This window comes from Gracilinanus agilis, chromosome 6 (genome assembly GCF_016433145.1).
Source record: "Gracilinanus agilis isolate LMUSP501 chromosome 6, AgileGrace, whole genome shotgun sequence".
NCBI classification, from domain to species: Eukaryota; Metazoa; Chordata; class Mammalia; order Didelphimorphia; family Didelphidae; genus Gracilinanus; species Gracilinanus agilis.
This window is the reverse complement of record NC_058135.1, coordinates 78,076,429-78,101,738: the sequence shown is the minus strand read 5'-3', so window position 1 is coordinate 78,101,738 and position 25,310 is coordinate 78,076,429. Positions and strand designations below refer to the sequence as shown.

General features: G+C 40.8%; 1 protein-coding gene across 1 annotated transcript in view; it reads right to left on the bottom strand.

Annotated features, from left to right (window-relative positions):
* The window catches only part of ENPP6 (ectonucleotide pyrophosphatase/phosphodiesterase 6), a 163,365-nt gene that overhangs the window by 62,296 nt on the left and 75,759 nt on the right, over positions 1 to 25,310 (bottom strand). Inside the window, exon 3 of the mRNA XM_044681662.1 lies at positions 9,808 to 9,919. Within this exon, the coding sequence (XP_044537597.1) occupies positions 9,808 to 9,919 (112 nt within the window). The remainder of the gene's footprint in view (positions 1 to 9,807; positions 9,920 to 25,310) is intronic.

Genomic DNA, 25,310 nt, shown 5'->3' with positions numbered 1-25,310 from the left:
TTCTAACCCCTTTTGGGTCTCTAGAGATCAAGTGATTATAGAGTCCCACAAGTTACTGATTGTGTGGTCTAAACTCAGCCGGTGTGTTTCATGTATGAGGCTTCCACACACAACAGCAAACTCTGAATGCCTTTGTCACTTAGTAGCTATGGGACCTTGGGCAAGGCACTTACCACTGGACTTCAGGTTGCCCATCTGTCAAATGAAGGAGTTTGGTTAGCCGTTCTCTGAGATACCTTCTAGTTCATACAATCAAATGCTACCTTCATAAAAGAGACTTCTCTTTGCCATATTGGAATTGGCTACAAGGAGGGAAAAGCTTCTTGTCCTTGTTCCCTTGGTCCTTACACCTCGGTCATCAGGCAAATAAAAATTAAAGGCATCATCATTCCAATTGCGTTAAAAGCCCCAGGCACATGAGGGCAGAACAGAGAGTAATAGATAGATTTAGACTCTATGTCAGGAAAAACTAGAGAGAGCCCCTAAATCTGGAGTCGGAAAGACAAGAGTTCAAGTCTCCCTTTAGGATTTAATAGCTATGAGTCTGCACGAGCCACTTACTGTCTCAGTCTCAGTTCCCTCACCTGTATAGAGGATAACATTAGCACCTACTTCACAGAGTTAGTGTGAGGCTCAGATGAAATAACATATGAAAGGTATTTTGCAAACATGAAACTGCTAAATTAGCATGAGCTGTAATTCTTTGTACCTAGAGCTGTCCAGTACTGAAATGGGTTGCCTTGGAAAATAGTGAGTTCTCCTTCATGGCAGCTCATCTGCAGGGACTGGATGACCATTGAAGGATTTTACAAAAGCAGGGATCCATTATCAGGTATGAGGTGGATTGATTGACCTCTGAGGTTCCTTCACACTCCTTTAATTCTGTAATAGAACTGAGAGGGACCTAAGAAATCATCTGCGCCCTGTCTTTTTGTCTTTCTTCTATTTGAGGGGGAAGGGGCACTGATTCCATCACAGGATTCTCTGATTAGGAGTTATGAATGAATGTGAGAAAAGTCCAGTTTGGTGTCTCCATTTGCTACATTGCTCCAATTGCCCCAAATAGATTTAAATCCCATCTTTTATAGAAATGCTTTTCCAACACCTCTTAATGTTAGTGCCTTCCTTTCCTCAATTATTTTCTATTAACCCTGCAGATAGCTTGTTTGTTTATTGGTTTGTTTATTGTCTTTCCCCTGAAAACCAGGACTGTTTTTGCCTCTTTTGTGTCTTCAACACTTGGAACACTATCTGACACATAGTAGGTGCTTAATAGATGTTGTTTGATTGATTCCAGAAGCAATGCCATCTTTTATAATAGAGACCACTGTGACATTGATAAAGTCTGACTGGGAGAATTCTTGAGATTTTCCTGTGATACTGTTACTCTGGGCATCTTAACACATACAAATCACAGTCACTAGTTTTCTACCTACCCAGGCAATGGTCACTGGTTCATTGGGCAACTTTGTGGAATGATGCTGGCATCCAAAGTTGCCCTAAATCTGAGAAATCTGTGGCCCTCAGAAGATGTCTTTCTAAACTGTTCTCTTTGACCATTCCTCCATTCGACAGGCAATTTGCAAAGAGTGAGGCTCTCAGAGTTGAGCAGATAAAGTCATAGTCACCAGGTGTTCTCCACATGAACCTGGATCATGTCACAACTTGGCTCATTTGTAATTGAATGGCAGCATTTGGAAAGATGGGTACAAATGCCTGCAGATGTGTTGCTAGTTATTTGTAGCATTGAGGCCCACGAGATTAGCTGGGAACATGTGTGGCCATCATGAGCTCCTTTGATGCTTCTATCCTGGCTTCCCAGGCTCCTGTTTGAAGAGAAGGTTGCCACTCTAGTTGATATAGGGAGAGCTATGCCCATCCTATCCATCAGCAAGTTTGCTATCAGTTTGGATTACTTTACCAAATGACTCTTGGCCCTTAAAAAGACCTTAGCTGAATTATCATGTCCTTTCTCTGATTCTGCTTTACCTTGAAAAGCAACACAATACAGTGGAAAGAGCATTGGGTTTGGACTCAGAGGCCCTGGGTTTGAATCCTGACTGGTAGTTGCCACCTGTGTGACCTTGGGCAGGTCACTTTACCTCCATGGGCTTCTGTTTCCTCATCTATAAAACGATGGAGTTAGACTACATGACCTCTAAGGGCCATTCCAGTTCTAAGACTATGATGCTTGGAAAGAATATAATGAAATATTTAGTAGCATATCCACATTTAGAGAAAGAATTATGGGAGCAGAAACACAGAAGAAAACATATGCTTCATCACTTGGTTATATGGGTACAGGATTTGAGGTTTTGGCTTTAAAAGATTACTCCATCACAAAAATGAATAATATGGAATTAGGATTTGAGTGATAATACATATATCTCAGTGAAACTGCTTGTCAACTCCAGGACGGGGAAGGGAGAAAGGGAGAGAGACAACACGAATCATGTAACCATGGGAAAAAAATTTAAAGTGAAAAAAAAACTTAGTAGCATGTTTTAGATGCAGAACACAGCAAACCCATAATGTAGTTTCCCATCAACTGGTGAAGAATTGAATGAGATGTAATATATGAAGGTATGAACAAGGTACCTCCAGGAAAACATGGGAAGGCTTGTAGGAACCAGTACAAAGGGAAGTGAGCAGAACTAAAAGCGTAATTCATACAATGTATAATAAACACAGTTTTGAAAGACAACTGAACTCCATTTGATTATAATAGCAAATTCTGGTCCCAACGACCTGATGATGAAACACTGCTCTCGCCTATGCAGGGAGAACAGGGATCATGGATATAAAATGAGGGATACGATATCAGATGAGGTCACTGTGTTGGCTGGTTTCACTTCAATATTTTTCTTTGTTTCAAAGAAGTGGTTTAGTGCTTGGATAGAAGGGGAATGATTCTGGGTAAAAACAAAAGGCAACAATAAAGCTGTTTTTTTTAATGGAGGGGGTGGGGAGAGGGGCTACTAGGTGGCTCAGTGAGAGAACCAGATCTAGAGACAAGAGGGCCTAGATTCAAATTTGACCTCAGACACTTCCTAGCTGGATGACCCTGGGCAAGTCACTTAACCCCCATAGCCTAGCCCTCACCATTTTTTTTTGCTTTGGAATCAAAATACAGTATTGATTCTAAGACCAAAGGTAAGGTGAAGGGAGAAAAGGCTTGGGAAGTTTGTCCTTCTTTCCCTTCCTTTTCCTTTCTTTCCTTCATTCCTTCCTTCTTCTATTTCTTTTCTTCCTTCTCTCCCTTCTTCCTTCCTTCCTTCCTTCCTTTTCTCCTTCCCTCTTCTATCTTCCTTCCTTTCTTCTCTTTCTTTTCTTCCCTCCTTTTATCCTTCCTTCCTTCCCTCCCTCCCTCATTCTATATTTCCTTCCCTTCTCACCCTCCTCTATTCAATCCTTCTTTCCCTCCTTCCCTTCTTTATTCTATCTTTCCTTCCCTTCCCTCCCTCCTTTATTCTATCCTTCCTCCCTTCTCCCCCTTCCTCATTCTATCTTTTCTTTCCTTCCCTCCCTCCCCTATTCTGTTCTTTCTATCTTTCCTCCCTCCCTCATTCTATCCTTCCTTTCCTTGCCTCTTCCCTCTTCCCTTTCCTTGTTACTTTCCCTGTGCATTTTCCTTGCTCTCCTTCCCTTTCCTGGCCCTATCTTACTTTTTGTATATGTGTCTAGAGAAGATAGACAGTGGGCCTCTTCCTTCCCCTGACTCTTATCCCTCCTCCCTTGAAGAAGCAGAGGAGGGGTAAAGGGATGTGAAAACCGGCAAAGGCTCCTCTCTGACCTGTGTGAAGAATCTCTTCCTAGTCTTTAGTTTCCTTTTATTGGCATTAGCAGCTGCTGAAGTTCTGGGGCCCTGGATGAATGAGCTTTTGATAGGTTTTTCAGGATTCTGGAGCTTGACAAAAGAACAGCTTGGGGGACCCATATTTCCATAGCGCCATCATTCTTTGACCAGACCTTTTGTGATGCTGTATGTCTGCTGGGACGAGACTTGAAGCCAACTGCTTGGCTCATTTCCAGCCGGCTTAGCCAGCCAGACCTGGCAGCAGTGAAGTGTATGATGACAGCCTCCCTCCTCCATCCCCCTGCACCAATAACATGCTGATTGATGCTCCTTTCTCCAGGACAACCCGGGTGTGGACCCAAGGGGCTGTCTCAGAAATTCTGGGATGGGGAGCCTGTTGCTGATGTTGAGAAATGGTCTGCAGAGCCCAAGCAGCAGGAGGGCTTGTTCATAAATGCTCATTTTTCAGTGCTCTCATGAACTACTTTTCCATTGGTCTGAGAAGTCCATAGTAAGTGGGAGTGAGAGGCAGGGATGTGGGTGGCAGAGATGGCCTGGTCTTGGGGAAGGAAGGCTGCACCTGGGATCCTGAGACTTGGAGGAGACCCAAGGTCGCAATGCTGTGTGACGAAGGGCAAGGCATTTGACCTAATTTAACTAAAGCCCTAATGCTGCCCCCCAACTTGTAAAACGATAATGATAATATCTGGAGTACCAATCCCATGGGCCCCAGGGAAAGATGAGTTAATGATTCCCCTTTATTTGCTGGTATGAAACTAAATTCATGCAAAATTCTAGAATGTCTTATGAAAGAGATGATTGGAGAAATCTAGGGAAAGACATCATCATTCCAGAGATTCTGGTGGAATTCAAGAGCAGGTCACTCCATTTCATTTTCTTCTTTGTCAAAGTTAGTAAGCTGGTAAGTCAGAGGAGCCACATACAAACATGCATGATCATATATGAACATATATGTATATATGTATGCATGCATAGTCTTTCTAGGCATACTGGTCACTCATTTTTCAATTATGTCCAACTCTTTGTGATACCATTTGGGGTTTTCTTTACAAAGATACTGGGATAGTTTGCCATCTTTCTCCAGCTCATTTTACAAATGAGGAAACTGAGGCAAATAGAGGAAAGTGACCTGCCCAGATTTGCAAAGCTAATCTGAGGTCAAATCTGAACCCAGAAAGAAGAATCTTTCTGACTTCAGAATGATACTTTATCCCCTGAGCCCCTAGGTTTGCTACAGATGTGAAATTCTTAGCTATATTTTAGGTAACTTACATATATGTATATAAAATGTATACATATATATGTGTGTATGTGTATGTATGTATGTATATATACCCATACAATTTATAAACATACATATGTATATATGATTATATGCAAATATATGTGCATACACACATTCCTTCTTTCTCAGAGAGGTGAAATACCATGAATGCAGAATGAGGTGTACTTTACTAGGAAAGGTCCCTGTGTTAGAGAGTCTCACTTAAATGTTTACAGATAGATAGATAGGTAACGAGAGAGAGAGAGAGAGAGAGAATGTGTGTGTTAGTTTACCTAAAGTTTAGCAAATGACTTTACATATACAGTTTACCTAATGATCTTTGTCTCTGTATCTCTGTCTCTTTTTCTTCTGACTTTGCTTCTAGCCAGTGATAAGATCTAACCAGTGATAAGGTAATCAGTCTCATAATCATATCAAAACTGATAGATGGTCAGTCCCAGACATACACATAGACACACAAAATACATATGGAATCTGAGACTTGTGTATGTAAATAAAGTCCCCTACAATGGATCACAGTTAGGTGCTACATGCTCAGGATTTTGATGATAGGATTAACTTTCCCTTTGTCTACTTTTGAATTAATCAACAGAGGCGAATATACTCCTACTTAACCCTAAAGTAAGAGAAGTCCACAAACTAATTACTACAGGAGTTTACACCTCCAAAAGAAAGACACCCCTACTTAACTTAACGCCTAAGTAGGAGAGGTCCACAAGTCACTTGTAAAAGTGGGTGACAACTCGGAAGTGACTGACTGCACCCTGGGCAGTGCTAAACAAATTTAAAGACTACAATTGGTCCCTGTAAAGTGCAGGAAGGGACAGAAATTGACAGACTAGAACACTCAATTGAATCTAATGTGATTCAATGACAACACCTGCAAGGTTTGAAAGTAGGGCTTTTTAAAAACCACCTCCATGCATAAAAGATAAGGGAGGGATAGTTAGATAATAACTCAACTGAAAAAAGACTTGAGGGAGTTATATATGACATGTGCAATACAAGTCAACAATGTGATTGATATATGGCAGCCAAGAAAGTTAATGGATGAAATCTTATGTGATATTATATAATTATAGACTATTATATATTATTATATCTTTAGATATTATAAATTTAAGTATATCTTTTACATATTTATATAGTACATTATATGTGTATATGTGTGTGTATATAGACATATATACACACTACGATATAGTTACAGGGTCCTGAGGTACCCTGGTCTGAGCTTACACACTTAGAGTACTGTGATCACTTTTGTATCCCATATTTTATGAATGACATCATTGGTTAGCTACAGGATGATAACAAGGATATGCTGGATCTGGTTTGTGAGAGCTGATGGTTAAATTCTGGGCATTTACATGTCAGAAACTGTAGAATGCTACAAATCAGGGACAGGTTTATTGTTTTGTTGACAGTCTAGACTTTAAAAAGAGATGGAGAAAATATTAATAATGCAAATGAGGCTAAAATGTGTGTCCTGTTTACATTTGGGGATAGAGTGAGGGAGCTGGTTGTTAAACATTTCCCAGCACACTCCTGAGAGAAAAACCTTTAATACAAACCATGAGAAGGCCAGATTTTTCAGCCTGGAGAAAAGAAGACTTGAACGGAGGTTGGAATGCAAGATATCTGTCTTTAAGTGTATGCGAGACTAGTTCGCAGAAGAAAAATGGAGATTTATTCAGTTGAATCCAATGATAGAACAAGGAACAATGAGCAGGAGTTAACAAAATATTCATTTTGGTTCAATAGAATCCTATAAATGAGTTATTATGGATGGTAATCCAAGGGCAGACAGCTAGGATATCTAGTTAATATGATAGAATCATCTCCACTAATGTGTTAAAGGAGAAGATTGCCCCTCCCTTCCCAAGTACCATATGTCTGCAGCAGGCAAGAGGGGGAAGATATGCTTTGACAGGCAGAACTCCATGGTGCCTCTCAAATTACATAGCTCCTGCATAAAATAATAAATGTAATAACAACTCATTTCTATGGATACTTTTCTTACAATAACCCTATGAGCTTGGGAGCATGTACTTATTCTTATCCATATCCACACAAATCCATCCAGAGGAGAAGTGACTTGCCCAGAGTCTCATAGCTGGAAAGGGGGCAGATTTGGGCTTAAAATTGCTCCTGACTGCCAGTCCAGTACTCTTACCACCCTTTACTCTGAGGGGCCAGTATGGTGCTGGACTTATTTGAGAGCAAATGGCTAGAGCCACCTGTCTGGGGGTCAAAGATCTAGAACTGAACGTGTATTTCAGCATCATTTAGGTCGGTGCTCTTATTTTATAAATGAGGAGATTGAGGCACATAGGTTTAGTGACAGACAAGTGGCAAAACCAGGATTTGAACCCACTTCTGGCTCTCATGATACTTCCCCTTCTCTCTGGGGCATCGATTGCCAAGACCGAGCTCCCACCCATTGCCCTAGCATGCTAGAATATGGAGAGGAGAGAATCCTAGAACCCCAGAAATACAGAATCTCAAAGGGCTTTGACCATTGTCTAGAGTAGACTGACCCTTTTACTTGACAAATGAGGATCCCAGGATGTGAGACTCGTTCTTAGAGAGGCTGCGACATTCTACACTAGCCAAAAAGCCTCGATGATGAGACAATGCCACCGAACCAATCCTTCGCCATCCTAGGGAAGAGGAGAGAGTTCTTTTTGTCAGCAGCTTGGACAGAACAGCTGGGAGAGGCAGGGCAGGCTGTGCCCCCACAGAGAGACACAACAGGACAGGGAACAGCTGTTGAAGGAAGCCAAGGGCGGAACTCAGCCAGCAACCTGGGGGCAGCTGCTTCCAATCACTTCCTGGTGGCATTGATGGAAAGCAGACCTAGAGAACACGGCATCGCAACATTCCCAGACACCGGGATCTTGATCTTTATTAGACTGGCCATCTCAGCCTGCAAAGAGAGCTGCAGCAAGCTTGAGGAGACCATTGATGCACATCAAACACACAACAAACCTGGTGACCTGAGAACTCACTCGCTTCAGCTCAGCAAGCATTTATTAAGCACCCACTGCATGTGAGGGTCACAGAAGCATCGGAAGGAAACTTTGAGGCTAACTAATTGAACCTCAGGGCAGGTAGGTGGCACAGTGGTTTGAGACAAGATGGGTTCAAATCCAGACTCAGACACTTCCCAGCTGGGTGACCCTGGGCAAGTCACTTAACCCCCAATGCCTAGTCCTTACTGCTCTTCTGCCTTGGAACCAATACACAGTATTGATGCCAAGATGGAAGGATAGGGTTTTAAAACAAAAAAGAAGCATGGCCATAGGATTGCTCTCAGAGAAGTCACTAACTATTCCTGTCTCTCTAGTTCTGCAGCCGGGGAAACTGAAAAATAAGCCATGGTCGCTTATCTTAAGGAAGACACACATGATGACAACACAAACTAGAATATGATTAGTAGGCAGGAGAGGTGGAAAGAAAGCACCACCAGAGTGAGAGACAGTGTAGTGTGAGAGCTCTGGCTTGGAGTCAGAGGATGCTGCTTTCAGTCCTACCTAATTATATTGTGAGTCCTTTTGGCTGCCCCTCTCCACTGATGCATCTTCTCATTACGCCACCATGGGGGAAGTGCTGCCATGAGTTGCTGTGGCCAAAATTTTCCTCTCTCTGGTGACCCACCCTCTGGTGATGAAGCTTTTTGAATTTAGCCAGGCTGGTCCTCAGATGATGGACACATGCTCCGGCACCAGTACTTGTATCCAAAGCCTTCCACATCAGTAGAATCTACCTGAGCTTTTGCTCCACTGGAAGGCAGAGCCTTCGGGATCCTCTATCCACACCACCCAAAGGCATCAGAGTAGGACTCTAGTAGATGGGCTCAAAAAGCAGTTTTAATGCAAAACCTGAGCTCCATCTCCTAGAACCTGCAAGGTAAATAGAGGCAAATGTTCTGGGTCCTGTGCTTCGGAGTTGAGATATCTTCAGAATCAGAAACTGGGCGTCTCCAAGGAAACCTCTTGTTCCCACTTTGGTCCTGCCTGTGACAGAACTCTAATCATTTCCCAATAATCCTGGCAGGGTTAGAAGAGGCACTTGTAGGCATGGGAACAGAATGAACTGCTAAGAATCCCAGCTTCCCATTCCTTTCTATAACATATTATAACAAATAAAAGATGGAATGACTGAGGAAACAAAGATCTGATCTTCTAAGCACGTCGATTTATTAGGCAGTGCATGCCAATTGCCCAACAAATTGGACCAAGTCTCATCCTCAGCTTAGGGCTGGACCTTGAATACAGGGGGAGACAGACTTTTCAACATTAAAAACAATTCTCCAAATAAGACTGATTGACTAAAAGGAAATAATAGGATACTGAGTAAGCTGATTTCTAATTGGATGAAAGATGAAGGACTTTCAAGTAGAGGGGAAGAGAATAATTCAGGAAAAGAGGTGTCCCCCTCCTCCCCATCTATCTTGGAACATGACACAATAATTGATTGATCAGGATGAGGCCATTTTCCAAATAAGACTTACGGGTTGCTTGAGAGGTACACTTATGAGAAAAACTCCTTCAAACAGTTTTAGGATCTGACAGTGTTTCTGGTCAACATAACCCGGGTCTCTTCATCTATCCAAATCTTCAATCTTATGCTGAATTTGCTTCAAGGTCGGCGCTGAAACTAAGGAAGGACCATGGTACAACTTGGAATTTGGGGCACTTACTTTAAAGAGGTAAGAGCATTACTGACTGCATTGGCGAAATCGGTATCCGTTGGGACGTTTTTATATTCTAGACAGTAAGAAGGTCTAACACCAAGGATTTCAACCTCACAGCCTGAAATGAAAAAAAAAAAAAGAAAAAAAGAGAAAACAGGATTACTTTCTAAACTCTGTGTGAGTCAGCTATAGGAACATTTAGCAAGGGTTATGACTATTGTTCAAATGAAAACCACATTAATTTTCTCAAAATGAGGAAGCAGCCTGGTATTCTGGAAAGAAAATTAGGCTAGAATACAAGGGACTCGAGTTCAAGTCTTGATTCTGCCATCAATTCTTCCTTAGCTGTTTTCAGATAATAACTAGCATTTAGGAACCGACTTTGTTATATCATTTTTTATTGTGAACTGTTTCCTTCCTCTTGCTCAGTCACAGATTCTTTGGGACTCCATTTGGAGTTTTCTTGGCGGAGATACTAGAGTGGTTTACTATTTCCTTCTCCAGCTCATCTTATAGATGAGGAAACTGAGGCTTACCCAGGGTCACACACATTCAGTATCTGAAACCTGATTTAAATTCAAGGAGATGAGCCTTTCTGACATCAGCTAGAGTACTCTATACACTCGACCACCTTGTCAACCTTCTAGCTTCCCAGAGTGGAGGGGAGAGAGAGAGAGAGAGAGAGAGAGAGAGAGAGAGAGAGGGAGAGAGAGAGAGATTAAAAAGGAATTTAGAGGTTAGTTGGTGGCTCAGTGGATTGAGAGTTAGGCTCAGGGAAGAGAGTTTCTGAGTTCAAATCTGGCTTCAGACACGTCCTAGCTGTGTGACCCTGGGCAAGTCACTTAACCCCCATTGTCTAGCACTTACCACTCTTTTGCCTTAAAACCAATAAACAGTATTGATTCTAATATGGAAGGTAAGGGTTTCAAAGGGGAAAAAAAGAATTTAATAATTTCTCCCACTCCAACATCTTCAAGAATGATTGGTAGAGAGTATGGAGGTCAAAATGGCTCTTGTGACTAGCCTGAGAAAGCAAGTTTCTATTGTTAACAAGGGAAGGCTTTTTTTATACAGTTCAAGAATGCATTAGCTTTTTGGTTTGCCATCTCACACTGTTGATTCATACAGAGCTTGTCGTCTATAAAAACTCTCAGATCTTTTTCATATACACTTCAGTCCAAACACATCTTCTCTATCTTGATCTTGTAAAGCTGATTTTCTTAAACACAAATTTAAACCTTTAGATTTATCCCAATTTTGTTTTGGCTTATTAGATTCAGGCCAGTTCTTTTCTGAGAGGGGTCGAGGACCTGGCTTTTTAATCCAGCATATTTGCTACCTCCTCCTAATTTTGTATCATTTGCAGATTTAATAAGGCCACCTCAAAGTCATTGATAAAAAGCATAGCCCTGGGACACTCCTCTGGAGATTTCCTTCCAAGTTGATATTGAACCTTTTAAAACTATGCTTTGCTTTTAGCCATATATTCTTTCCCAAATCCATCTACTTATCCTACCATCTAGCTGGAATTTCTCCATCTTTTCTGCAAATATAGCCTGAGAAATTTTACCAAATGTTTTGGTAATCTCTAGGTAAACTCTCCCTACAACTTTTGCCTAGATCTGCCAGTTTAGTACCTTGTCAAAGAAGGAAATGATTATCTGGCATGATCTGTCCTTGATGAAGCCAAGTTGGTTAATAATAATGGCTGGTTAAATTAATATAGTCCCTACATGTGCCAGGACTGTGCTATGTGCTTTTACGAATATTATCTCATTTGATCTTCACAACAACCCTGCCAGTTAGTTGCTATTATTATCCCCATTTTACAGTTGAGGAAACTCAGGTTAAATTACTTGCCCAAGGTCACCCAGCTAGCAAGGGTATGAACTTGGGTCTTCCTGACTAACCAAGCCCAGGGCTCTATCCGTTATACTACTTAGCTGCTTCTTTCTAAACTTTACTTCCTTTTCCAGATGTTCACAATTTCCACAGAAGTAATATGTCCTGGGAATTTCCCAGTAATTAAAGTCAAGATTATGGGTCTATATTTCACTGATTCTATTTCCTTCCCTTAAAAAAAATCACAACAAACATTTGCTCTTCCTGTTTCTGATTTTTGTCAATTGGTTTTCTTCTCCCTCTCTTCTTTAACAAATTTGCTAATTCTTCACTTTATTAGTCTTTTTTTAAGCAGCTTTTTGTTTTTCTGACTTACTCAATTGTTGTTTTAGTTTTTATTTTGCTGATTTACCCTTTGGTTTTAATCATCCCCTTTGTTCTTGCTTTTGTTATATTAATTTGTTCATTTTCTCATGACTCGAATTAGAAACAACTCATTTTCTTATAGTCTCTCATGTTAATACCAACATTAAGTGATATAAAGTTGCATCTAAGTATTGTCTTGACTGCATCCCATAAATCTGGATAGATATTAAAATATTTTCATTATCTTTAATATAACCTATTATTGTTTCAGTAATAGGTCTTTTATATATACATTATTCAACAAATAATTTTTTTAGTTTTCATATAATCCTGTATCTTTTGATCATATTTCCCTTGTGGATTACAGTTTTATTGCATTATGACCTGTAAATATTAATGACAGCCTTAATGAATTTATCTAACACTTCCTTAAGCCCTGGAACATGTTCTGTCTTTGTCACTAATCCATGTGTATTTGAAAAGAAAGCATATTCCTTATTTTTCCTTTCAGTTCTTTCCATGTGCCAAATCCAATTTCTTTAGCTCTCTGTTCTGGTTTGTAACATTTTCCTTGTTTATCTTTCTGCATAAGATCATATTCTATTCATGGAGTATTGATATCTGCCCTTATTGTTAATTTTCCTTATTTATATTAGTGTTGATTTTCTATCTAATTCATAACTCAGTCAACTTTTCTTTGGCTATCCCCGATATGAAAGTTCTACAACTGTTTAATTATCCAATTCTGCAGGATAATTTTTTAAAACACCTAAAATGCAATTTATTTGGGGCATGTATTTAAATGATCATATCATTTCTGTTGTGCTTCTCTTTATGAGAAATAATTATTGTTTAATAGTTTCTTTGACATAGAGATCTTCAGTTGATCCAAATTAGCCAAAATAGCAGTACTTAAAATTAGCACAGTACTATAAAAAGAAAAAAGTCTTAACTCCATGGTATTCTAGATATTACAAAATACTCAGACTAAGCCCTAGGTTCAAGTTCTAGCTATGGGAGCTTGGGTAAATTGTTTAGTCTCTTGTGGCCTTGGTTTTCTTTTCTGTAAAAGAGAGACATTTTGTACTACGTTTTCCCATAGGTGGCTGAAAAGATGGGGAGTCTGGAGAAGGTGTGGGTTCAGGAAAGAAGATAATGAGTTTTATTTTGGACATTTAGAGTTTGAGACCTCTCAAGGATAGACAAGTTGAGATATGGCATAGGTAGTAGGTGATTTAGAATTGTAGTTCATGAGCTAAAGATCTAGACGTAATCCATGGAGAGAGATGAACTAAACCCATGAAACTGAAGGAATTGAGTTGATTGGGGCACAATTGGTTGGTAGTGGGAAATGAAGCAATTGAGTGAATCACCCTTATGTCTCATCTTGTGTCTCAATTCTGGAACTAGCTTAGTTCATATTCAATTATGAGTCCAGTCCAATTTCTGCTTTGTGGGAAGACTTCATTTAGTTGTGGGAATTGGGAGAAAACCGTATTGCATTGTTTGAACTCAGCACTTCATGGCTGGGAAACCAAACCACCTCTCTCTGCTGCTCAGAGACCCTTAACTCTTAAGACTGGGGTTATGCTAACCAGAAATCCATTCAGATCCAAAGACTGATGCAAGAAAATTTCTCAATTATCCATCTCAAGCATCCCATATTTCTTATCTGAAAACTGGCCCCATACCAATCAGTGCCTGTTTCCATGTTCCTCTGATCATTCACAGGCACTTGAGGGGAGTAGAACCCCTCTTTTTCTAATTTCAGAGAACAACACCTGTTTACGCTATCTTTCTTAACTCAGAAAGTTCCTAAAATTTCCTCTAATTAGAAATCCAATTGCTTAATTTTTATCCTTCTTGTTTCTAGCAGTTCTTAATTTCTAAAAGTCTATCTTCCGTTGTATCCTTGTATTCAGGGTTCTGAGGAAGGCTACTGGTGCCAGTTTGTTGGACAATTGGCATGTATTGCTTAATAAATTGAAATGCTTGGAAACTTGAACCTTTCTGTCCTCAGACATTTCATCTTTCACCCACCACAGCTAATATGATTACCAAGAAAGAGGATATAAAGAGAGAAAAGAAAAGGACTCAAGTCAGAGGCTTAGTTGACACATACCACTAGAAAGGAGACATATATGATTGATTAGGTGCTTTTGCTCTTGATGTTCAAGGAATATCTGGGCCAAATCTAATAATATGATCTAGCAAAAGAAAGCAAGAAAGAATGGTCAGACAGTTATACTCAGAACAGAACTATACCATGAAAACCCAGGAAGGAAGAATACCCTGGATGGGAAGGTGATCTACAATGCCAGATACTTTAGAAGTCAAGAAAAGTGAGGCCTGACTCTAGGCCATCGTATTTAGCAATTGATATCATTGGAAACCTTGAAGAGACAAATTTCAGTTGAAAGGTGATATTTGAAGCCAGACTATATAAAAGGTTAGGAAGTGAGCAGGAAGAGAAGAAAGGGAGGTGATAAATATAGATAGCTTAAAAAGTTGTTTTTTTTTTTCAAAGAAATTGTCTGTGAAAGAAAAGAGAAATGTAGGATGATAGCTTGAGATGATGCCAGTGTAAATTAAAGGTTGGTGTTTTTTTTAATGATAGGAGAAAACTTGAAATGTTTGTAGGCAGCAGCAGAAAAGTCAAGAGTTATAGGAAGAGACTGGCGATTGGAGAGAGGGGTTGGCTCAGGGGGCAAATTGCCAGGATATATGGCAAGGAATCAAAGGCATAAGTATTGGGGCTGGTTTTGATAAAGATAAGGGCCATCTTTTCACCAGAGTCTGGAGCAAAGGAAGAGATAATGGAGAATAATGTTGAGGAGGTTTGAGCAATAAAATAGGGGAGGAAAGAATCTCATGATTGATGGCCCTTCTTTCCTAGATAAGGGAGGAGAGGTCCACATCTGTTGAGATGGAAGAAGGAATTGATGTAGGAGGCTTGAGAAGAGAAGGCTTGAAATAGACAGGGAAGATTTCTAGTGAGCTCAGATATTGCAAGTTTGTAGGGGATTGGTGGCATTTGCTTTCTGACCTTTCAACAATCCCAAAAGAAGTAGAAAAGGCCAATGATAGGGTTGACAAGTCATGAGGGGTAACGTATTAAGGAATCAAGGGATCTGAGAGTTGAGGACAGCATTGTTGAAATGGTTAACTCTAGGGCAAGACTAGGAAGAGAGGAAAAGGAGAAGAATGAGATAATTTATGTAAAATTCTTTGGAAACTCTAAAGCCAAAAATAAATGTGAGAAATTATTATTGTTGGTCATGAACTTTATTTGGAAAGACTTGCAGGGAGAAAATCCATCCATAACTCAGGATCAGTTCTAACCCATCTTTACAGCAATTTTGACAAGTAGCACAAATGTAAAGATGGAAACAATAATTATCATTGTCCCTTTTGTTGAATTGAGTATATGATGTTATCCTTCCTTTATTTGAGGTAATGAAATGAATTCGTCATTTAAAAAAGCAGCAGCTCAGAATAGAACAGAGGCTAAGTGTTAAAAGACAAAGGGAGGCAGCTAGGGATAGCAGTGGGAAAAGCCTTGAACTCAGGTCTTCTACCAACCAGCTGTGCGATCTTGGCCAACCAACTTTCTCTCTCTGGGTCTCAGTTTTCCCAATCTGTAAAATCAACAGATTTGATTAAATGCTCTCCTACATTCTTTCTTCTTCTGACATTTTAGGACTCTGATTTTGTTGTGTTGTGTTGTGTGTGTGTGTGTCTTTCATTTGACTTTTCCCCCCCCTTGATGTCTAGAGCAGTAGAAATCAATCAGTAAAAGCATGGAAGGTATTGGAGGACATAGATTCTAGTATATGGTCTTATGGGCTTCGGGGTGGTACAGTAGATAGAGTCCCAGTCTGGCATCTGAAAGATTCCTCTTCCTAAATTCAAATCTGGCCTCAGAATCTAGAGTGATGCTGGATAAGTCACTTAACTCTGCCTCATTTTCCCCTCTGCAAAATGAACTGGAGAAGGAAATGGTAAGATCCTCAAGTGTCCACCACAAAACCTCGAATGGGGCCATGAGGAGTGGGACATGACTGAAAATGACTGAACAAAATATGGTCTTACCATTAGAACTCATTAATTCCTTTCTGAGGTCCCTAACCTAGACTTACTCTAGGACCTTGGACACATCACCCAGCTTCTAAGACCACCTTAGACATATGCACAACAAAATAGGCATCAGTTTATGAAATTGAGTCAGTTGAGGTCATTTCAATGTGAATTATCTTCATGAGTGACAAAAGTAGAGACTTCCAGGTCCCTGTGCCAGATAAACAGGCGATGAATTCAGCTGTCTGGCTTTTGTAGACTTAGAGTTCAGCATCTCACACATTATCTTGGAGTAAGGTTTTAGCTTCATTTAAATTCTGAAGGGAGTTTTCAATGCTATTCCTTCTAGTTTCTCTTGAAGAGGCAGTTCTGGATCTCAGGGACTAGAGTGCTCAAGAGTTCATAGTCGTGTGATCCTGGACAAATCACTTTAAACTCTCTCTGCCTCGGTTTCCCCATCTCTATCTCCTAGGGTTATTCTGAGGATCAGATAAGATAATATGTGCAAAGTGCTTGGCAAACCTTAAAATGGTAGATGAGTTCTTTCTCCTCCTTTTTGTTCTCCTTCTTCTTCTTACTATTATTACATACTTCCTTTTGGGTAATACTAGAAGCATCCTAGCTCCATCTACCTAAATTTTAAGGCTGGGAAAAGCTATCGTTAGAAAATCTAAGGAATTCTGCGACAGACTGCCTTGGAGAAGTAGTGAGCTCCCTATTACTGGGAGCCTTTAAGTTGGAAGACATTAGTTGCTGATACTGTAAACCAGATTCCCGTTTAGGAATGGATTATATTAGACCAATAAGATTGCTTACGGGGCAGCTTGGTGGCCCATAGCATTTCAGACCTGGAATTAGGAAGATTCATTTTTTTTGTTGTTCAAATCTGGTCTCAGATATAATTGCTGTGTGACTTGAGCAAATTACTTAACCCTATTTTCCTCATTTTTCTCATCTGTAAAATGAACTAGAAAAGGAAATTACAAGCCATTCTGGTATCTTTGCCAAGAAAATCCCAAATGGGGTCATGAAGAGTCAGACACAACTGAAAAACAACTGAACAACATTAAAGATTGCTTCACTCTGGGATTCTCTCATTCTCTCTGATCATAGCATGTTAGAGATACCTTGAAGTTCATCTATTTAGTCCAATTCTATTATTTTACAAGTGAGGTCTAGAGGATTGTGATTTGTCTATGGTCATGGAGTCATTTGAGGGCAGAATAGAGTAGTTGCAGAGATGTCAAATCTGTCACTTAGGTCTCAGGCTTTCATAAAATTCCCAGCTGAAACTGAGATTAAAGTGTAATTGTGGGGGGGGGGGGGGGCAGCTGGGTAGCTCAGTGGAGTGAGAGTCAGGCCTAGAGACAGGAGGTCCTAGGTTCAAACCCGGCCTCAGCCACTTCCCAGCTGTGTGACCCTGGGCAAGTCACTTGACCCCCATTGCCCACCCTTACCAATCTTCCACCTATGAGACAATACACCGAAGTACAAGGGTTTAAAAAAAAAAGAAGAAGAAGAAAGTGTAATTGTGGGGCAGGTAAATGACTCAGTAGATACATAGATATAGGCTCAAATCTGGCCTTAGACACTTCCTACCTATGTGACCCTGGACAAGTCACTTAACCCCAATTCTCTAGCTCTTACTGATCGTCTATCTTGGAACTAATACCTTGTAGTGATTCTAAGACAGAAGGTACAGTGTTGTTTTTTTAATGTAATTGGGAAATTTTAATGAAATAAATAAAATCATAGTACAACATAGATGATGTTAATTTATGGTTTTCTAACTCAATATGCACTCTATAGGGCTCCGTTTCTATGTGAGTTTGGCATCTCTATAGAATAAACACTTGGAGTTCAGAGAGCTAGTTTGGAATTCTAGCTCTGATGTTTATTAGCCATGAGATTGTGAGCAAATCACTGGATCGCTCTGTGCCTCAGTTTCCCTGAATATAAAATAGGGAAATATGATTTATATTATCTGCTTCATAGAGCTGGAAAGTTCCTTGAAAACCTTAATCACTGTGTAAGTATGAGGTGTTATTTGATTAATTAACAGGGGCAGAATCTGAACCAGAGCCCAAATCTCTTGTCTTTCCAAACAAAGCTCTCTCTACCACATTTCGATGACTCCTTGATACTCCAAGCCTGGTGGCAGGAAAACTGCATCTCTGGACCACCAAATGGAGCCCATAAAATTGAATTTCTCCAGACAAGCTTCCTGAGCATAGATCTCTCTTTGCAAGGATCATTGGTGTCTTCCTTGCCAACTTTGACACCTTATGCAATCCTAAACCCCCTGAGCTGCATTTTTTGCAATAGGAGACAGGTGTGCAACTGTTGAATGCATTTCTCAAGAGAGCTTATTAAACCAGTTCAAGCCAATTAACTCTCCTAGAAAACATGTCACCTTTCTCAGGAAAACACATCTGTGGCCTAGGAACTTGTGAGAACAAGCCCTCTGGGAAAATATGGCCTTAGATTAGGGAGGAATGAACATTCTCCAGGGCTGTAGTCAGTCCATAGACCAGGAGGCATTTCTCAGATGTTCCTGCTGGTGTTTGACTTGGAATGGGGAGGTGAGGGGAACGAGCTGCCCCTGAGAAGTAAGAATAATTATAATAACTTACCTTGTTAAATCACTTTAGAGTTTACAAAAAACTTTCCTCACAACAACCCCGTGAAATAAATTGTGTATTGTTCCCTTCGTTTTATAGATAAAGAAAACTGAGGCTCATGGTGGTTAAGCATATTCATGTTATTAAATTATTAATAAAATATTCATTTTAAATTTTAATTAAATTTTAATTTTATTATTTAAATTTATTTTTATTTAATTTAATTTTAATTTAATCAATTCAATTAATATAAATGTGATTAAATTTAATTAATTTTACATTTAAATTAAAATAATAATTAATAAAATAAAAATATAAATATTACTGGGAACTCAAGTCCAGGTCTTCCCACCCAAGGCCATAGCATTCTCCACCATCCCTGTTGTATTCAGTCATTTCAGTCATATATGACTCTTTGTGACCCCGTTCGGGGTTTTCTTGGCTGGGATATTGGAGTGCTTTGCCATTCCTTCTCCAGATCATTTTACAGATGAGGAAACTGAGGCCAACAGGGTTAAGTGACTTGTCCAGGATCGCACAGCTAGTAATTGTCTGAAACCAGATTTGAACTCAGGAAGATGTGTCTTCCTTACTTCAGGTCAGGTACTCTATGCCCTATGGCACCACCTAGCTTCCCTACCACCCCAGACTGACTATCTCAATATTTAAATGTAGTGGGAGGGCACTATTATCAAACTTTGTTCAAGCCACACAAATGCCTTTTCCAGTTCTGCCTGGAAGGGCATGTCTGTGTGCATATGGGTGTGTTTGTTTAAGATCTTAGATTTAGAGCTGGCAGGGACCTTAGTGGCCACAGTCCTGTTGAAAGAAAAATTCTGTCCTTTGAGGTTTTTAGCCTAATTAATGAGGCAAACCCAGGCTAGGTTCCCATCAGCAAAAGAGGTGAGCCCGTGCAGCTCAGTGCCTCCCCAAATACTTGACACTTTGCACAGGTGGGCCAGGTATGCTACCTCACTTGCCTCTGTGCCAAATCTCAGGGAATCTGAAGATATGGACTGAGTGACACCTCCCCACAGTACTGATTAACCAGCAGAGCTGGGAGCACAAAGAGTCACTGAGTCAATTATCTTTTAATATCCCTTTATTATACAAATGAGGAGATAGAAGCACAAAGAGGTAAAATGATTTGCCCAGGGTCACACAATGAGTAAGTGACTGAACTTGGATTTGAACCCAGGTCTTCTGGACTCCAAGTCTAATGCACAGTTTATGATCATCTAAGGCAAGGATTTATTAAACCCCTTAAAGGGTCTGTGGGTAGATTTCAAAAGGTCTGAGAACCTAAAGGGAGAAAAATAATTATGTTCTTTATTTTCACTATTGGTTACCTTTAAAATAGTATTTATTTTATTTTCTGACCTTGGGGAAAACAAAGTTATTTTGAGAAGAGGTCCATAGGCTTCATCAAGCTGTCAAAGGGGTCCGTGATACACAAAATTTTAGGAACTCCTAGCCTATGGTGATATTTAGGTCAAAGTATGATATGAAATTTTTTTCATGTTAAGTCTTAAAGAATTTTCATATGCAATATTTTCTCTTTCCTTTTCCTCCTCCTCCTCCTTCTTCTTTTCTTCTCTCTCTCCCTCCCTCCCTCTCTCTTTCCTTCCCCTTCAACTCTTCCTCCCTCTCCCCTTCTCTCTATATCTCTCTATTTCTTTCTCTCCCTCCCTCCTTTTCTCCTCTATTTCTCTGCTCTCTCCTATCTTTTCCTCTTTTTTCTTTCTCTATCTCTCCTCCTTTCTCCTCCTCCACTTTCTTCTCTCCTCTCTCTGTCTCTGTTTTCTTTCTCTGCCTTTCTTGTCTTGGTCTTCCTCTTCTCCCAGGGATCATGGGATTTAGAGCCGGATGGTCCTATAGAAAATCTTCCACAATGCCATGTTCCTAAGTCCTCCAGAATCTAGAAGAGTCAAGCCATCTCCTCCTGGGACAAGATTGAAGGAAGACCACCAAAAATGGTTTGGACAGAAAGTATCTCAATCATCTGAGCAGATGCCCAAAGCTCAGCTGAGAATAACTCACCTGGAATAAAAAAGACCTAGAGGGAAACACAGACCTATGAGTGGCAGCAGATCCCATTCCAAGCTTGTTGTCTGCACCTATCAGGCAGGGTGGCACAGGGAGACTGCAGGGTGTGTGAGGCAATGCCAGCCAGCTGGCTTTGTACAGAGAATAAATAGCTCTGGCACATGGAGCCAGATGGTATTCCTCATGCCAGAAAGTCAGTTTAAAGTTAACTAAAGTAAAGGTGTGCTGCTGCTCATGGGGCCCATTGAGTAAAGCAGCAGAGTTCATCCCTCACTACCGGAGAATCACCCCCAGAACATGGCCTCATGTTCATGGTGGGTTGACTGTATATACAATTCAGGACTGGGACATTATTTCATTGTCATTGTGTTCTGGGGTTCAACTCCTGGTATTGCCACTTGTTAGCAGGATGGAAGCTCCTTGTTGCAGGAACTGTTTTCATTTCATTTCTGCCTTGGTATCTCCACGGTCTAGGATGGGGTTTGGTACACACACTTTCAGTCTTAAAACAATACGGTGTATTGGTTCCAAAGCAGAAGATCGGTAAGGACTAGGCAAGGGGGTGTTAAGTGACTTGTCCAGGGTCACACAGCCAGAAAGTGTCTGAGGCCAAAATTGAACCCAGGTCCTCCTAACTCTAGAGAGGCTCTCTATCCACTGAGCCACCTAGCTGCCTGCAGGCATTTATCAAAAATGTTCCATAGCTCTTGAAGTTCTACATCAATATAAGTTACTATTATTTGCACTCCCTACAACAGAGCTTTGTTTCCTTGGTCTGGGGGTTGTTGTGGTGGTTGTTGTGGTGGTGGTTATTGTTGTTTGTTTTCCTCTTTCAATATCTGGCTCAGAAGTAAGAACTCAACAGACATTTGTTGACTAACTAAACACCCAAACTTAAGAAAGTGGCATCAAGCCATGGAGAGGGTGATAAAATGGACATCTCTTAGGGGATGCTGGAATTTGAGATGGAAGATAACCCAGAGGTCACTTAATCCATTTGCCTTATTTTATAGAGAGAGAGACCCAGAAGAGTCAATCAACATGCTCAAAGTCACAATGACAATTAGGATCAGATCTGGGATCGGAACCCAGGACCACTGATTCCAAAGAAGAGATACTTTCTATCCTGCTTTACTGCCTCTCAGAAGTCTTCAGTTAGAATCCTAGTTCTGAGGAACTGAGTAGAAGGTCAGTGGAGCCATAGATCTGGTCATGGCCAGGGAATGAATGGAGCTGTGGTGATGACAGGCAAGCTGCCTGATTTCTTTGAGCCTCCTCCTCTGTAATATGGGAATATTTGTACCCCAACAGAAGGATACAAGGTAGTACAGTGGATGGAGCACTGAGCTTGAAATCAAGAACACTCATCTGCCTGAGTTCACATCTGGCCTCAGATGCTTACTGTTTGACCCTAGGCAAATCACTTAACTGTGTTTGCCTCAGTTTCCTCATCTGTAAAATGAGCTGGAGACTGGAAATGGAAAACCACCCAGTATCTTTGCCAAGAAAAGCTCAAATGAGGAAGGACACCACTGAAATGACTGAACGACAAAAACCCCAACAGAGGTACTTTTCAGTGAGATCACTTAAGGCTTTAAGCATCACATAAGTTATTATTATCCAAATATTTGGGCCAGCGAAGGTGGTCCAGGTTTGGGGCCTGAGGCTGGGGACGGCAGCTGCAGAAGGCTAAAAGCTCTGAGGGGGCTCCCCTTTCAGCTAACCACAGAGAAGCAGCAAGGCTTTCAGCAGAAACCGCAACTCCAGCTTGCCAGCCCAGATCGACTTTGCTGAAACCAATCAAGCCGAATTAGCAGATCCTCTGAGCTGTCAAGCTCCCATTTCTGACTTGGGGGCCTGGACCAACACAAAAGGCAAATGACTGATGTGGGACTCACCCCACTCATTCCCTAGATCGTGTGGAGCCCTGAACTTATGACATGCCATGTCTGCTCTGTGTCAAATGGCGCTCTCTATGGGGATTAAACAAATTCCCAGGCAAGGCCTGCAGTCAGTCAGTCAGTCACCACAGAAGCAGCTCCAATGACTGGACCACTCTGAAGAGGAGGAAAAGAAATGGTTGGAACCCCAAGGAGTAGTGGGACTAAAACTTGATATTGGATTCAAAGGCCCTCCTAAACAGTGATTTCTCTTGAGCCCATCCTACCACAAAGTCCCAAATTCCTCTGAGGGAGAGGGCAAGGGGTGCCTCCTGGAGGCAGCCATAAGAGTAATAGATATCAACATGGAGGACTTGCAGTTTGTCAAAATTCCAACTGATTACTTGGGAGAGGTGACACATTGCCATTATTAGTCATTAATGCCTTGGCTCAAATTAATCGATCAGATTAGTCCTCGGAGGCTCCTTTTGAATGAGACACAGGACCTGTGAGTTTTGAGAAAAGGTAAAGGTAGGGTTTCTAAGACATCAAGAACTCAAACCAAGGATAGCAGTAGGAGCAATCGAGGGATGGACTTTGGTCCATTCAAATTCCCACTGGTTACCGGGGACGGGTAGCAAAATTATTAGCCATTAATGCCTCAGCTCCAATTAGCTGACCAGATTAGCCCTGGTTATGGAATGAGACACAGGACAGGTAAGGTTTAGGGGAAGGGAAAGATAGAGTTTGCAAGATGGCAGGGCATTGAGCCAAAAGATGGCAGTGGAAGCAATTGGTATAAGAGTGGAGGAACGCAAATGGATCTGCCCATTGGGAACAAGCTGTGGTGGTTTCATCTACCCCTGGTTCAAGGAAGGACTGCTATGTACCGGAGCTTTCAGCATTCGTGTGCCACTGTCAGACTAACCCATCTTTTTCTGTGCTCATGATACCATGTAAGACTAGGTGGCTTAGTCATGGTGATTTGGGTATTTATTCTCATTTCTTTAAATATTGTTTTGTATGGATTAAGCTGTTAAGAAAATTGCCTCCCCTTCCTTCCTTCCTTCCTTCCTCTCCCCTTTCCTCCCTCTTTTCTTCTTCCTTCTTGTTTCTTTCTTTTTTCTTCTTTCTTCCTTTCTTTCTCTCAGTAGATAGAGGGAATTTGTGGGGAGACAAAAAATGAATGCAATCTAAATCTATGGTCCTAAGTCACTTACCCTCACTGGGCCTCAGTTTCTCCCTCTTAAAATGATGGGGTTAAATTCAATGGTCTTTTTAGACCTCCTTACAGCTCTAAATCCATGGTTCTAAGTGCCTCTTTCTATTATACTATGTTTCATCTTGCAAAGAAAGTCTTCATCTTTTGCCAGGAGCTAAAGAGGTAAAATTTCAGGATAAAAGGAAAACAAAAGCAAAATCAAAGACTTTATCCCTTGCTTTCCTGAATCTCCAGAAACTGAGCATCTTAGAAATATGACCAGGGTTAGATAACCCCAGAGCAGGGAATCTGCTTTGTAGTTTCCTAGGAGGAATAGATCTGGGGGAGTAATAGTGGCCTGGTGCCCAACCGGGCTTTCTAGCCAGAGTCTTGGCATGATGAGTGTCTACTGGGCTGGATTTGTGGAAGTAGACTGACCCCATGGACTACAGTCATGTTAGTCAGCACGTTTCCTGGCCAGCTTCCCCCATTCCTGGAAACAGAGTCACAGGCCAAGAATGAAGGCCCAGAAGCTGCCAGGGGAGGGAACAGAAGCATCTGCTACCCACTGAAGTTCAAACAAAAGAGACATTCATTGGATTATAAGATTTAAAGCTAGAAAAGACTTTAAAGATCATCAAATCCATCCCCTTCATTTTACAGATGAGGAAACTAAGAAGAGAGGAAATGGCTTATTCAAGGTCACATAGCAAGAAGGAGGTAGAACTGGGATATGAACCTTAATCTTCTGGCTCCAAACCTAGGACTTGGTCCACCCCAACCACACTTCATTTCTCTGATTAAACCTATGTGGCTGAACTGTAGATTTCTCTAGGGATGAGTGATTTGTCCTCTTCCATCTAGTCTATAGAGTTGTGTCTTATCTATAGCAAAAAACAAATAAACAAAGAAGCTAGAAAAAGGCAGAATCAATCCTTTCCTGGTTGAAGAGTTATTAGCCAAAGGAAAATGTTCCAAGGGCATGGATTTGTTCTAGAAATTCAAGGTACATACAAGGTACACTGTTCATAGTAGGCACTAAGAATGCTTGTCTAAAATTGACCGATTTATTTGATTTTCTTTCTGGATATCCTAGTTTATACTTCACAAATAATAAATGGGAGAAGCAGTAGTTAGTGAAAAATATGTTTGATTTTTTTAAAGGACTACAAGCTAAGGATGTCACTCTGAAATACTGATATATGTCCATTCTTAACTAAAAAATCAGGGGAAAAGGTCTGAATTCCCCAAATAATATGTAATCCCAAATGCCCAAACTTTGACTGGGTCGAGATCATCCTTGCATTTATACCATATGAGAATTAGATGAAGGAACGTGGCATTTTTTTAAACCCTTACTTTTTGTCCTAGTAACTCTTAAGACAAAAGAACAGTAAAGGCTAGGCAAATGGGGTTAAGTGACTTGCCCAGGGTCACACAACTAAGAAGTGTCTGAGACCAAATTTGAATCTCCCA